At 54.1% G+C, this 11,490-nt stretch overlaps 4 protein-coding genes across 4 annotated transcripts; all 4 read left to right on the top strand.

The window, feature by feature from the left end:
- Nucleotides 1-309: 309 nt before the first annotated feature.
- BBA_04884 (DNA-repair protein rad2) lies at nucleotides 310-1,627 on the top strand (the record flags this gene model as incomplete). The annotated part of the gene is made up of 3 exons (XM_008599981.1): nucleotides 310-408; nucleotides 482-1,048; nucleotides 1,109-1,627. 3 exons carry the CDS (start codon nucleotides 310-312, stop codon nucleotides 1,625-1,627), a joined length of 1,185 nt encoding a protein of 394 aa, XP_008598203.1.
- A 1,530-nt stretch (nucleotides 1,628-3,157) lies between these two features.
- Nucleotides 3,158-4,792, top strand: BBA_04883 (acyl-CoA dehydrogenase; the record flags this gene model as incomplete). Its single annotated transcript, XM_008599980.1, has 1 exon — nucleotides 3,158-4,792. One exon carries the CDS (start codon nucleotides 3,158-3,160, stop codon nucleotides 4,790-4,792), a length of 1,635 nt encoding a protein of 544 aa, XP_008598202.1.
- A 1,071-nt stretch (nucleotides 4,793-5,863) lies between these two features.
- Nucleotides 5,864-7,553, top strand: BBA_04882 (DEAD/DEAH box helicase; the record flags this gene model as incomplete). Its single annotated transcript, XM_008599979.1, has 2 exons — nucleotides 5,864-6,064; nucleotides 6,168-7,553. The coding sequence occupies 2 exons, from the start codon at nucleotides 5,864-5,866 to the stop codon at nucleotides 7,551-7,553; spliced, it is 1,587 nt and encodes a 528-aa protein (XP_008598201.1).
- A 2,347-nt stretch (nucleotides 7,554-9,900) lies between these two features.
- On the top strand, nucleotides 9,901-11,185 carry BBA_04881 (60S ribosomal protein L4; the record flags this gene model as incomplete). Its single annotated transcript, XM_008599978.1, has 2 exons — nucleotides 9,901-10,105; nucleotides 10,332-11,185. The coding sequence occupies 2 exons, from the start codon at nucleotides 9,901-9,903 to the stop codon at nucleotides 11,183-11,185; spliced, it is 1,059 nt and encodes a 352-aa protein (XP_008598200.1).
- Nucleotides 11,186-11,490: the final 305 nt, after the last annotated feature.

Genomic DNA, 11,490 nt, shown 5'->3' with positions numbered 1-11,490 from the left:
TTACCGTATATGTTGTGGTATATGAAAATATAATAAAATAAAACTATGTACACCCGTATACATGCTGGGTGCAGTTGGTGAGTTGCTCACGAAGTGACTACTGTAAGGTAGTAGAGCGTCGCGAGAAAAGTGGAACCACTTAAAGTTGACCCCCGCGACACGCGCCACACGCGTTGCAACCTCTCGTTTACAGGGTCAGCTTCAGCTTTTTCTGGGTTCATTTTTGAACACTAGACACCTCAGTATCAAGCAGCAAGAATCAATGCAGGCATAGGGAAGCGGGAGATACTTCAGACACTCATCGCCATCATGGGTATCAAGCAGCTTTTTCAGATCATCAAGGAGGAAGCTCCCGATGCTATCAAGGAAGGTGAAATCAAGAACCATTTTGGTCGCAAAGTTGCCATTGTGGGTGCTACAGGCCTCTAAAACGTCAACATGCCGAGTTAAGGCTAACTGCGGAATTTTTCAACAAAAACAGGATGCGTCGATGAGCATCTACAGCTTCCTCATCGCCGTGCGCTCCGACGGCCAGCAGCTCATGAACGACACAGGCGAGACGACGTCGCATCTCATGGGCATGTTTTACCGCACGCTGCGTATGGTGGACAACGGAATCAAGCCTCTGTACGTGTTTGACGGGGCGCCGCCCAAGCTCAAGTCGGGGGAATTAGCCAAGCGCTTCCAGCGCAAGCAGACGGCGCAGGAGGGCCTGGAGGAGGCCAAGGAGACGGGTACGGCCGAGGACGTAGAGAAGTTCTCGCGCCGGACCGTCCGCGTCACACGCGAGCACAATGCCGAGTGCCAGCGTCTGCTAAAGCTCATGGGCATCCCCTACATCATCGCGCCGACCGAGGCCGAGGCGCAGTGCGCAGTGTTGGCCAAGGCGGGCAAGGTGTATGCAGCGGCGAGCGAGGACATGGACACGCTGTGCTTTGACTCGCCGATTCTGCTGCGGCACCTGACGTTTAGCGAGCAGCGCAAGGAGCCGATCCAGGAGATTCACCTGGACAAGGTGCTCGAGGGGCTCAACATGAAGAGAAAACAGGTACTCACGCAAACATGGCTGCTCTTCTGATAATGTACCATTATTAACGTGCTGCCCCAGTTCGTCGATCTCTGCATCCTGCTCGGCTGTGATTACCTCGACCCCATCCCGAAAGTCGGCCCTACGACTGCCCTCAAGCTCATACGCGAACACGGTAGCCTTGAAAAGGTGGTCGAGGCCATGGAGAGCGACTCCAAGAAAAAGTACACCATCCCCGAGGACTGGCCGTACAAGGACGCGCGCGACCTCTTCTTCGAGCCCGACGTACGGCCCGCTGACGACCCGCTGTGCGACGTCAAATGGGACAAGCCCGACATGGATGGACTGGTGCAGTTCCTGGTGGCGGAGAAGGGCTTCTCCGAGGACCGCGTGCGCAGCGGCGGCGCGCGTCTGGAGAAGAACCTCAAGAGCTCGCAGCAGGCGCGCCTCGAGGGCTTCTTCAAGGTGATGCCCAAGACGGAGGCGGAGAAGGCGGCGCACAAGCGCAAGCTGGACGAGAAGAATGAGGAGAAGAAGAAGAAGCAGAAGCAGGAGAAGAAGGACAAGGCGGCGATTAAAGGCAAGCCGCGGGGAGCGTGAGTGCAGGGAATGACTGGAGGATTCCAAAAATGCTTGCGTAGTCAATATGCTGCTTTTATGGTCTTTTTATTTGGGGCTCTGCTGTTTGAAACACAAGGCGTAAAAGGTAACGGATCAAGAGGGACAGCCGAGGGTACAATATGCGTGTACAATTGCATTAATGATTTATTTGGTAAATTTGTAGTTGTTCTCATGCATCACCATTTCAGGCCCAATCTAGTTGGTGTGAAACTGCATGCCTTGCCCAAAAGTGACGTTCACAGCGCGCAAGCACAGCCCATTTCGCCATGCAATGCTACCTCGTGCATGTGTCTGGAAATTTCGAATGCGAAGAGTGTCTTGCAGATTCTCGTCTGCCGAAGCGAGCATCTGGGTATTGTGAGCTGTAAATCGTGGTCCGCAACCCCATAGCTATTATAGGTCGCACTAGTGGGAAGCGAAAATACCCACGATCAGCGGCAATGAGGAAATCACCGGGCCATGAAACCCATGTGGGTAATCATGGCCTTGTTCGGCCCAGGTATAGTCGCCGTGGCGGTGGGCGGCCGGTGCCGGCTGTTAATAGTGCGGCTCCCCGGAGCTCTCGGCGGGTCACCGGACATGGTTTCCCAAAAGGGGACAGGTCGGTCGTCGCGCTTGGGCGCACCTCTGATTCAGCCAGTAAAGCGTTGTGCATATTGCATCTCAACCAACCCTGGCCTTATGCACCGCTTTGGGGTCCAGTACCATGCTGCATGTGTGCTGCCCGTTGCTGTTACGCAGCCTCGGCATCTTGCCAGCGGCAGGAAACCCACTCCACTGCAGACAGCATGACGTGACACTAGATGCGACTGGCAGCACGCTAAGTAATAAGAAATACAAGGGTGGCAAGGTGGGCTTGGGCCGCTTGGCCAAATCTTTCTTCACATGTCAGCAGAGAGCCCCGGGCTGCTGTTTCCGGGGGACCCAGTCGTGACAGGTCAAGGCGCTGCTGGACCACTCACAGCGGTCGGGTTACTGTACCACAGCCCAGCCCAGTAAGCTAGGAATGGATGCTTGGCCACGAGTATGCACAGGTGTGCGTCTGTTATGAGGCCTCGAGCGAGGCCGCTCAGCTTTTGTCGTTTTTGGATCGGTGGCAAATGGACGACTACCATAGGTCTTTACTGTCTTTTTGACCGCAAAAGCATCATAGACAGTTCGGTGTTTCCAGGCGCGAGTCTATGGTATTGGCTAAAAATATAGCTATGCTTGGGAGGCTTGCTGGGACACCAAGGTAGACGCCACCCGCTGGTTCCGCTCTAGTCGCATGTGATTGACATGAGCAGCAATCCTCTGCAAGCCGAGTTCTGACTATGCCGCAGTGTAAGCTGAACCGTGCTCCAAGTTCCCATACCCCAGGTTTTCTAGCCTCCGCATGTCCCCTTCTACAAAACCTTTCCGCCCCCCATCTTCCTCCATCTTCCTCCCTTTTTTCCTCTCCATCACCATCCTTTTTTATACCCTTCCTTCTCGGAATATAGCCTGCTTACGATAAACTACATAGACACCATGTCCAAGACATTCACCGTCAGCGATGTCGCCACGCACAACAAGGCTGACAACCTCTACATTATTGTCGACGGCGACGTCTATGATGTCACAAAGTTTCAGGACGACCACCCCGGCGGCAAAAAAATCCTGCAGCGCGTCGGTGGCAAGGACGCCTCGAAGCAATTTTGGAAATATCACAACGAGGGCATCCTGAAGAAGTGGCACGGCCGTCTGCACGTCGGCTCCCTCGACAGCAAGCCTAAGCCGGCGCCGGCGCCCGAGCCCGTACCGGAGCCGTCGCCCAAGACGGTCGCGGCCGCACAAAAGGAGGCGTCACGCGCGAGCTCCGAGGAAGAAAACACGGATGCTCTCGAGCCCTTTGGCGCGCAGATCCCGTTTAGCGACCCGGCCTGGTACCAGGGCCAGCACTCGCCGTACTTTAACGAGACGCATGCCGCGCTGCGCGCCGAGGTGCGCGCGTGGGTCGACAACGACCTCGAGCCCAACGTTACCGAATGGGACGAGGCAAAACGCGTGCCCGAGGAGGTGTACAAGGAGATGGGCCGCCGCGGCTACCTCGCCGGTCTGCTCGGCGTCAAGTATCCGACAGAGTACGCGAGCGGTGTCAAGTCGGTCCCGCCCGAGAAGTGGGATCTTTTCCATGAGATGTTACTGACTGACGAGCTGTGCCGCACCGGCTCCGGCGGCTTCATCTGGAACCTCATCGGCGGCTACGGTATCGGCGCGCCGCCCGTCATCAAGTTCGGCCAGCAGGCGCTCAAGGACCGCGTGCTGCCCGGGCTGCTCAGCGGCGACAAGCGCATCTGCCTTGCGATTACGGAGCCCGACGCTGGCTCCGACGTCGCCAACCTGACGTGCGAGGCCAAGCTCACCGAGGACGGCAAGCACTTCATCGTCAACGGCGAGAAGAAGTGGATTACCAACGGCATCTGGGCCGACTACTTTACAACAGCTGTTCGCACGGGCGGGCCCGGCATGAACGGCGTCTCGCTGCTGCTAATTGAGCGCACCGAGGGCGTCAGCACGCGCCGCATGGATTGTCAGGGCGTGTGGTCGTCGGGCACGACTTATGTCACCTTTGAGGACGTCAAGGTGCCCGTCGAGAACTTGCTCGGCAAGCAAAATCAGGGCTTCCGCGTAATCATGTCCAACTTCAATCACGAGCGCATCGGCATCATCATCCAGTCGCTGCGCTTCTCGCGCGTGCTCTTTGAGGAGTCGGTCAAGTACGCCAACAAGCGCCGCACCTTTGGCAAGAAGCTCATCGACCACCCCGTCATTCGCATGAAGCTTGCACACATGGCCCGCCAGACCGAGGCCTCGTACAACTGGCTCGAAAACGTCGTATATCAGTGCGAGAAGATGCCCGCCACCGAGGCCATGCTGCGCCTCGGCGGGCCCATTGCCGGTCTCAAGGCCCAGTCCACCCTGACCTTTGAGTTTTGCGCCCGCGAGGCCAGCCAGATTTTTGGCGGCCTGGCGTACTCCCGTGGCGGCCAGGGCGCCAAGGTCGAGCGCCTGTACCGTGACGTTCGCGCCTACGCCATCCCCGGTGGTAGCGAAGAGATTATGCTGGATCTCAGCATGAGGCAGAGCATGCGTGTGGCCAAGGCCATGGGCATGAAGCTGTAAAGATGGGGAACATGGAGATTGTTTCTTCAGTCTTTTTAAAATGATAGGGGCGTACTAGGGCGTGGCGCAGTATAACAAAGGGTTTGCTAGCAAGTCTGTATGAGTACCATGTATTTACCTGGGTTGGGAGTTACGCACCAACTCTCATCTTCTCCTTTGTCGCAATTTGCATCACATTGCATCGATAGACTACATGAACATGTATCAATTTTGAATCGGAGTTTGTGTTAGACTTGTTGCATAGTTGTACAAGGCGGCTTATGGCTAAGCGGGCTTCAATCCTCCCCGTTGTTTCACCGACTCTGATTATATCGATGGAACATGGATAGAATTCACCACCAGATGAAAACATCGATATTGAGTTTTCCTTGTTTGCTGCATGTCGTATGAGGTGACCGGAAGTCGCACAGGGCGCTGCACTGTGATTCTCGATGCAGCACCGGCTCGCCATCCTCATTATGAAAATGGCCCTGAAATCGTCGAATCGTAAGGCTCGATCATTAATCTGTCGTCGAAATTACAGTGCATATATCTGTAAATGCCTTATCTCACCTCACATCTACACGGTTACCCGCACACTCAGCGACCCGAAGCTCCAGCTCTGGTGTACTTTAACCCCGCGATCACGTGACCCATTGGCCCCAAGTGTCAGGTCGGCCCAGACTTGCTCATGTTCCAACTGGTTCCAGCTACAAGCGCACGCCTGGAACATTCCTCTCAATCAACATCTCACCAGAACCTCCCCTCCAACCACTACAGCTCCGCACGAACTCAGGGCTTCATCAGCACCCGCATCTCCGAACTAGCCAAGAAGAACCGCAATCCGCGTCTTCTTTCGTACTTCTTGCAGATCCTCTCTTAACTCTTACCCTTGCCCTTTTCCGCCCAAACATCCGAGGTGGAAAAAAATTCCCAACAGCGAACCTCCCTTCAAACACACACGCACTACCAACAAAGTGCATCCGCGCAACCAGGGCCAGTTTTGCATTGGCTTGTCGTTATATTCCTACGAATTCGTTCTCTCATAACCATCGATATATCATATACTGCCCGCCGGCAGCTCACGGCGTTATGACAGATCAACTAGTGGATAAGCTGAGAAGCACTCAGATCAGGTCCGATTCTACCTTGGCCATGCCACCCGATCGTTCTGGTATTTCAGCTAACATCGTCCGTCCGGATTGTAGCAGTGATAGCTCCTCGCCTGCTCCCGGCGACGATTGGAAGAAGAGCTTGAAGATCCCCACCAAGGATAACAGACAACAAACAGAGGTTTGTACTTTCCCTCACTGACACAACACAGCGACCTGGGGACCTACCTTGAGCTGTGATTGCCAGCACCATTGAGAGCCATCAACTAAAACCTGGATTGTAGGATGTGACGAAAACAAAGGGACTCGAGTTCGAAAATTTCGCGCTCAAGAGAGACCTTCTCATGGGCATCTTTGAAGCTGGCTTCGAGAAGCCGTCTCCGATTCAAGAAGAAGCTATCCCTGTCGCCCTGACTGGGCGCGATATCCTCGCCCGAGCAAAGAACGGTACCGGCAAGACGGCTGCTTTTGTCATCCCCGCCCTCGAGCGCATCAATCCCAAAGTTAACAAAATTCAATGTCTCATCCTCGTTCCCACCAGAGAGCTGGCCATGCAGACCTCGCAGGTTTGCAAGACGCTCGGCAAGCATCTCGGTGTCAATGTCATGGTCACCACTGGTGGCACGGGCCTTCGCGACGATATCCTCCGGCTTGCGGAGCCTGTCCATGTTGTGGTTGGAACTCCGGGTCGTATTCTCGACCTAGCAGGAAAGAACGTTGCTGATCTGAGCGAGTGCCCCATGTTTATCATGGATGAGGCTGACAAGCTTCTGTCTGCCGAGTTCACCCCCACGATTGAGCAGCTTCTCCGGTTTCACCCTAAGGATCGCCAGGTTATGCTCTTCTCAGCTACCTTCCCTCTGTCCGTCAAGGACTTTTCCGACCGCAACATGTCCAGCCCCTACGAAATTAACCTAATGGACGAGCTGACCCTGCGTGGTATCACCCAATACTACGCATTTGTTGAGGAGAAGCAAAAGGTGCATTGCCTGAACACTCTCTTCTCAAAGCTGCAGATCAACCAGTCCATCATCTTCTGCAATTCCACCAACCGCGTCGAACTCCTTGCCAAGAAAATCACCGAACTTGGCTACTCGTGCTTCTACAGCCACGCGCGCATGCAGCAGCAGGCTCGTAATCGCGTCTTCCACGACTTCCGCAATGGTGTTTGCCGTAATCTCGTTTGCTCTGACCTCTTGACTCGTGGCATTGATATTCAAGCTGTCAACGTCGTCATCAATTTTGATTTTCCCAAAAATGCCGAGACTTATCTACACAGAATCGGTCGTTCCGGGCGATACGGCCATCTTGGTCTTGCTATTAACCTCATCAACTGGGAGGATCGCTTCAACCTCTACAACATTGAGCGCGATCTAGGCACTGAAATTCAGGCTATTCCTGCAAGCATTGACAAGAGCTTGTACGTGTACGATAACCCCGAGAGCATCCCTCGACCAGTCTCCAACTTTCCCAAGGCTGCTTCTCAACAGCAGGGCCAAGCTCTGCTTCCCCAGCAACCTCAGTCGCAGCAGGGTAACTGGCAGACCCAGGGCCAGCATAATGGAAACTATAACCGTGGACGCGGTCGTAGTCGGGGAGGCTATCGTGGTCGTGGCGGTGGCAGTGGAGGCGGTGGTCGTGGTCGCGTCCCTGCCCAGCTCCAAGACTAATTTCCAACCACATCAATGTGATTGGTGATGGATGCGGAGTAGGAGTTGGTTTTCGGAATTTGCTTTTTGGAGCATGAACAGCAAGCTTTTGTTTGCGGATTTTGCTCTTTCTTTTTGATATTTCTCTTCCTGGAACGGGGCAGGAAACTATACAGCCATGTTGGATTGTACAATATTGGCACGATCTCTTTTGGCGAACGGACGGAATGGCGAATCGGACTGCATTGCTTACGAACCTACGACTGATTTCAGCCCAATTGGGGCAATTTCCCTGGGCGCGAGGGAATGCACAAAGACTGCGCTTTCTAATTTCGGCGCTCTTGCATAGATGGCAGCACGGATGAGCCTGCGTGGACCGGCGATTTTCGGTAGCACCTTGGGCTGCTACACGACGAGCGAAGAACCACAGATTTGGAGGGCAGCAAGCAGAATTGCCTATTGCTGGAGGGTTACATTTGACGAGCTCTTGCCTATGGCTATGCCGGGAGAAAAAGTCTGAGAGACTTTTTCAATTGGTGGTCTCTTTCAATCGACTCTAATGGCATTTTTTGCGCCTTTTCGACTTGATATTGCGACAGGCGTCTGGTTTATCAAGGTTGGGAGCTTGATTGGATGGGGTGTTGTGGGCATGGTAACTTTTTTTATGATATCACTCATGTTTCACGGACAGGCAATGAAGGAGTTGGCAAGGGGATGAACAGTTGAACAAGGCGTGAAGAGGTTTACAAAAAGTTCTTCAATACACGAAGGACAACAGGCTAAGAAGGCGGTAGCCTGTTGCTGGCTGCGCAGGAGGGAATATGAAGGCGATATACCCAAGCGGAAGAAGTGAGGAGTCAGCGGATGACAATTACACAAAAACAGAAAAAAATTAGAGAGGTGGCAATGGTTCTTGCTACGAGTGCTCGCGGGCTGTTCTCGCGTTGGCGGTTTGCCGTCACGGGACTTGGCGCGTGGTGAGTACAGGACTTGGCAAATAACTAGACAATACAATCAAAGAGGGCATTTGCTCTTCTTTCCTTCTCTCGCAAAAGGAGTCCAGAAAACTTGAAAGTGTTTCGTGAAGAATTGTCTGAGCCTCTACTGTGTTACGACGGCGTGCTTGAACAAGCAACAGAACAGTGGCAAGAGGCGATGTAAGTATGGAAAGGGAGCTAAACGCCACGGAAGGAAAGCTAACTTATAGCCACTCGCAAACACTCGTTTGGTGATCATGACGCTTCATTCGAATAGTTTATGGAGAATCGGCTCCATCAAGAGTTGCAGAAGCTGTATCACAAATTAGTGAAGAAGAAGACCCCTGGGGATAAACACATAGAACATGAGCAGCCAAACATACCCACGTCTCCAATCCATCCCCATTTCGGCGACATTTTATGAATTTCTTGCTCAATTCGCCTTGGCCCCCGTTTCGTCTGTCCTTGAACATTTCAACCGTCTCATGCTAGTAATCATTAGGACACCTTACCACTCGTCACTTGGTGTACTCTTTTCCGAATCTGCATCTTTCAGACTCTTTAGGAAAGCCTTGACCTCTTCGTCTGCTCCAGTCTGGCTAGTTTGGAAACGAACCGCTTCAAAAGAGGCTGCGTGTCAGAAACCGTGCCGGCACGACGGTTATGGCTCATCTGTGCGGGGATACTCTTCTATCTCTAGCTTATCGATGTAGTCCTTGATTACCTGTTTGAGACTATACTCCTTTACTAGCGACTTGGAGTTTGATGGACAACGAATACCGCCCGGCGAGCGTGCCATGCGCCAGCAGTTTTGAGGCGGCCGGCTCTGGCAGTTTTCGTTGGGCTCGGTCCTGTAGTCGAGGAGGTGCCGTGTGACGTCGACGTGGCCGTTCCAGCATGCTGGACAGACCATCTAAAAGCCAGCCTTCTAGAAATAAGAAAAAGCTGGTTGGATACCCATGCTTGAGAAACAATCCTCCGAATAGAAGCACAAGGTGAATTGGGGATATTGGTGACTCGTCCATGCCACTTACACGCCTTCATCATCACCGACCGTAAAGAGCAAGAAGTGGGCCCAGCCTCATTTCCATTTCAGGCCAATCCATCCAAGCGAGTAGACGCACGTGACTTCTGCCACTATACCCCACCATTAGGGTCATGGCCCACCAAAATCACCCAAAAATTTAGCTGCGCAGGGCAAAAAAAATTCCGTGTGTGAAATTCATCGTGCCGCCGGAGCCGTTTTCCAAGCCCAGTACTCTGCATCACCAAATTTCGAGCCGTCCGACGATCGAGGTACGTCTGCTCAACGACACCGTAATTTCCAACATCACGGCCCCCCCTTCGATACTAACAATCCATTCTCTTCCTAGTCCTCAAAATCATTCGCAATGGCTTCGCGACCTACCGTCTCCATCATTGGCAAAGATGGTGCTCCCACCGGAGCTACCCACGCCATTCCCGCCGTCTTCTCGAGCCCTATCCGTCCCGATATCGTCCAGAAGGTGCACACCGGCATGGCCAAGAACAAGCGCCAGCCCTACTCTGTGAGCGAGAAGGCCGGTCACCAGACCTCTGCTGAGTCTTGGGGAACTGGTTAGTAAAAGTCGCCCCTTTTTGGAAGAAGGTTGAGATGCTGCTGCAACGAGGAACCGCCACGAGAGAAGAAGAAAAGTTTGAGAGAATGAGAGAAGAGGAAGAGAATCTACAGACGATAAACATATGAAACGGAAACTCGTGGCGGGATCGAATCAGCGTCGAGACTGTCGCCAAACGACCACGATCGAGACCGAGAATATCACAACTAACCAATCCATCACAGGTCGTGCTGTTGCCCGTATCCCCCGTGTCTCTGGCTCTGGTACTCACCGTGCCGGTCAGGCCGCCTTTGGTAACATGTGCCGCTCCGGCCGCATGTTTGCTCCCACCAAGATCTGGCGCAAGTGGCACGTCAAGATCAACCAGGGCCAGAAGCGCTACGCGACCTGCTCCGCCCTCGCCGCCTCCGCCGTGGCTCCTCTCCTCATGGCCCGCGGCCACCAGATCATGACGGTCGCCGAGGTGCCCCTCGTCGTCGACTCCGAGGTGATTGGCGCCGACGGCGCCGTCAAGACGGCCGCCGCCACCGCTCTCCTGCGCGCCGTCGGCGCCGGCCCGGACCTCGACAAGGTCAAGGGCTCCAAGAAGCTGCGCGCCGGCAAGGGCAAGCTCCGCGGCCGCCGCCACCGCCAGCGTCGCGGCCCGCTCGTCGTCTACAACCCCGAGACTGACGGCAAGGACCTCGTCAAGGGCTTCCGCAACATTCCCGGCGTCGAGACCTGCCCCGTCAACGCCCTCAACCTCCTCCAGCTCGCCCCCGGCGGCCACCTCGGCCGCTTCGTCGTCTGGACCTCGTCCGCCTTCCAGGCCCTCGACGACATCTACGGTTCCACCACCGAGGCCTCGGCCCACAAGCGCGACTTCCTCCTGCCCTCCAACGTCGTCTCCCAGGCCGACCTGTCGCGCCTCATCAACTCGTCCGAAATCCAGAGCTCCCTCAACGCCCCCAAGGGCGAAGCCACCACCAAGCGCACGGGCGTCCAGAAGAAGAACCCTCTCCGCAACAAGCAGGTTATGCTCCGCCTTAACCCCTACGCCAAGGTCTTCGCCAAGGAGTCCCAGCAAAAGCAGAACTAAGTTTGCCATACTGGGTGTGCAGTGTGGACATGGGATGACGATTTCTTTCTAGTCTTAGTGCAGGCATGAAAATGGAAGTGGAACATTTAAGTTCTCTTGTTACATATGGCATTACCACACTCATTTTGATGCTGCTCAACTTGATGTCTTGCTAAATACAGGAAGTAGAATTACGGGCTTGATGAAACGCTGCATTGCTTGCGCTGTGCCTGTAGTGCTTCGACTTGGTTTTGTGTATTTGAAGAAAGCCTTGACACAATCGTCCATTATATATCATGCGTAGCCGCTGCAATTATGTCTATATA

The sequence above is a fragment of the Beauveria bassiana genome (assembly GCF_000280675.1).
Source record: "Beauveria bassiana ARSEF 2860 unplaced genomic scaffold BBA_S00011, whole genome shotgun sequence".
Lineage (NCBI taxonomy): Eukaryota > Fungi > Ascomycota > Sordariomycetes > Hypocreales > Cordycipitaceae > Beauveria > Beauveria bassiana.
Note: the sequence above shows the minus strand (reverse complement) of the source record. Positions and strands in the feature narration are given on the sequence as shown.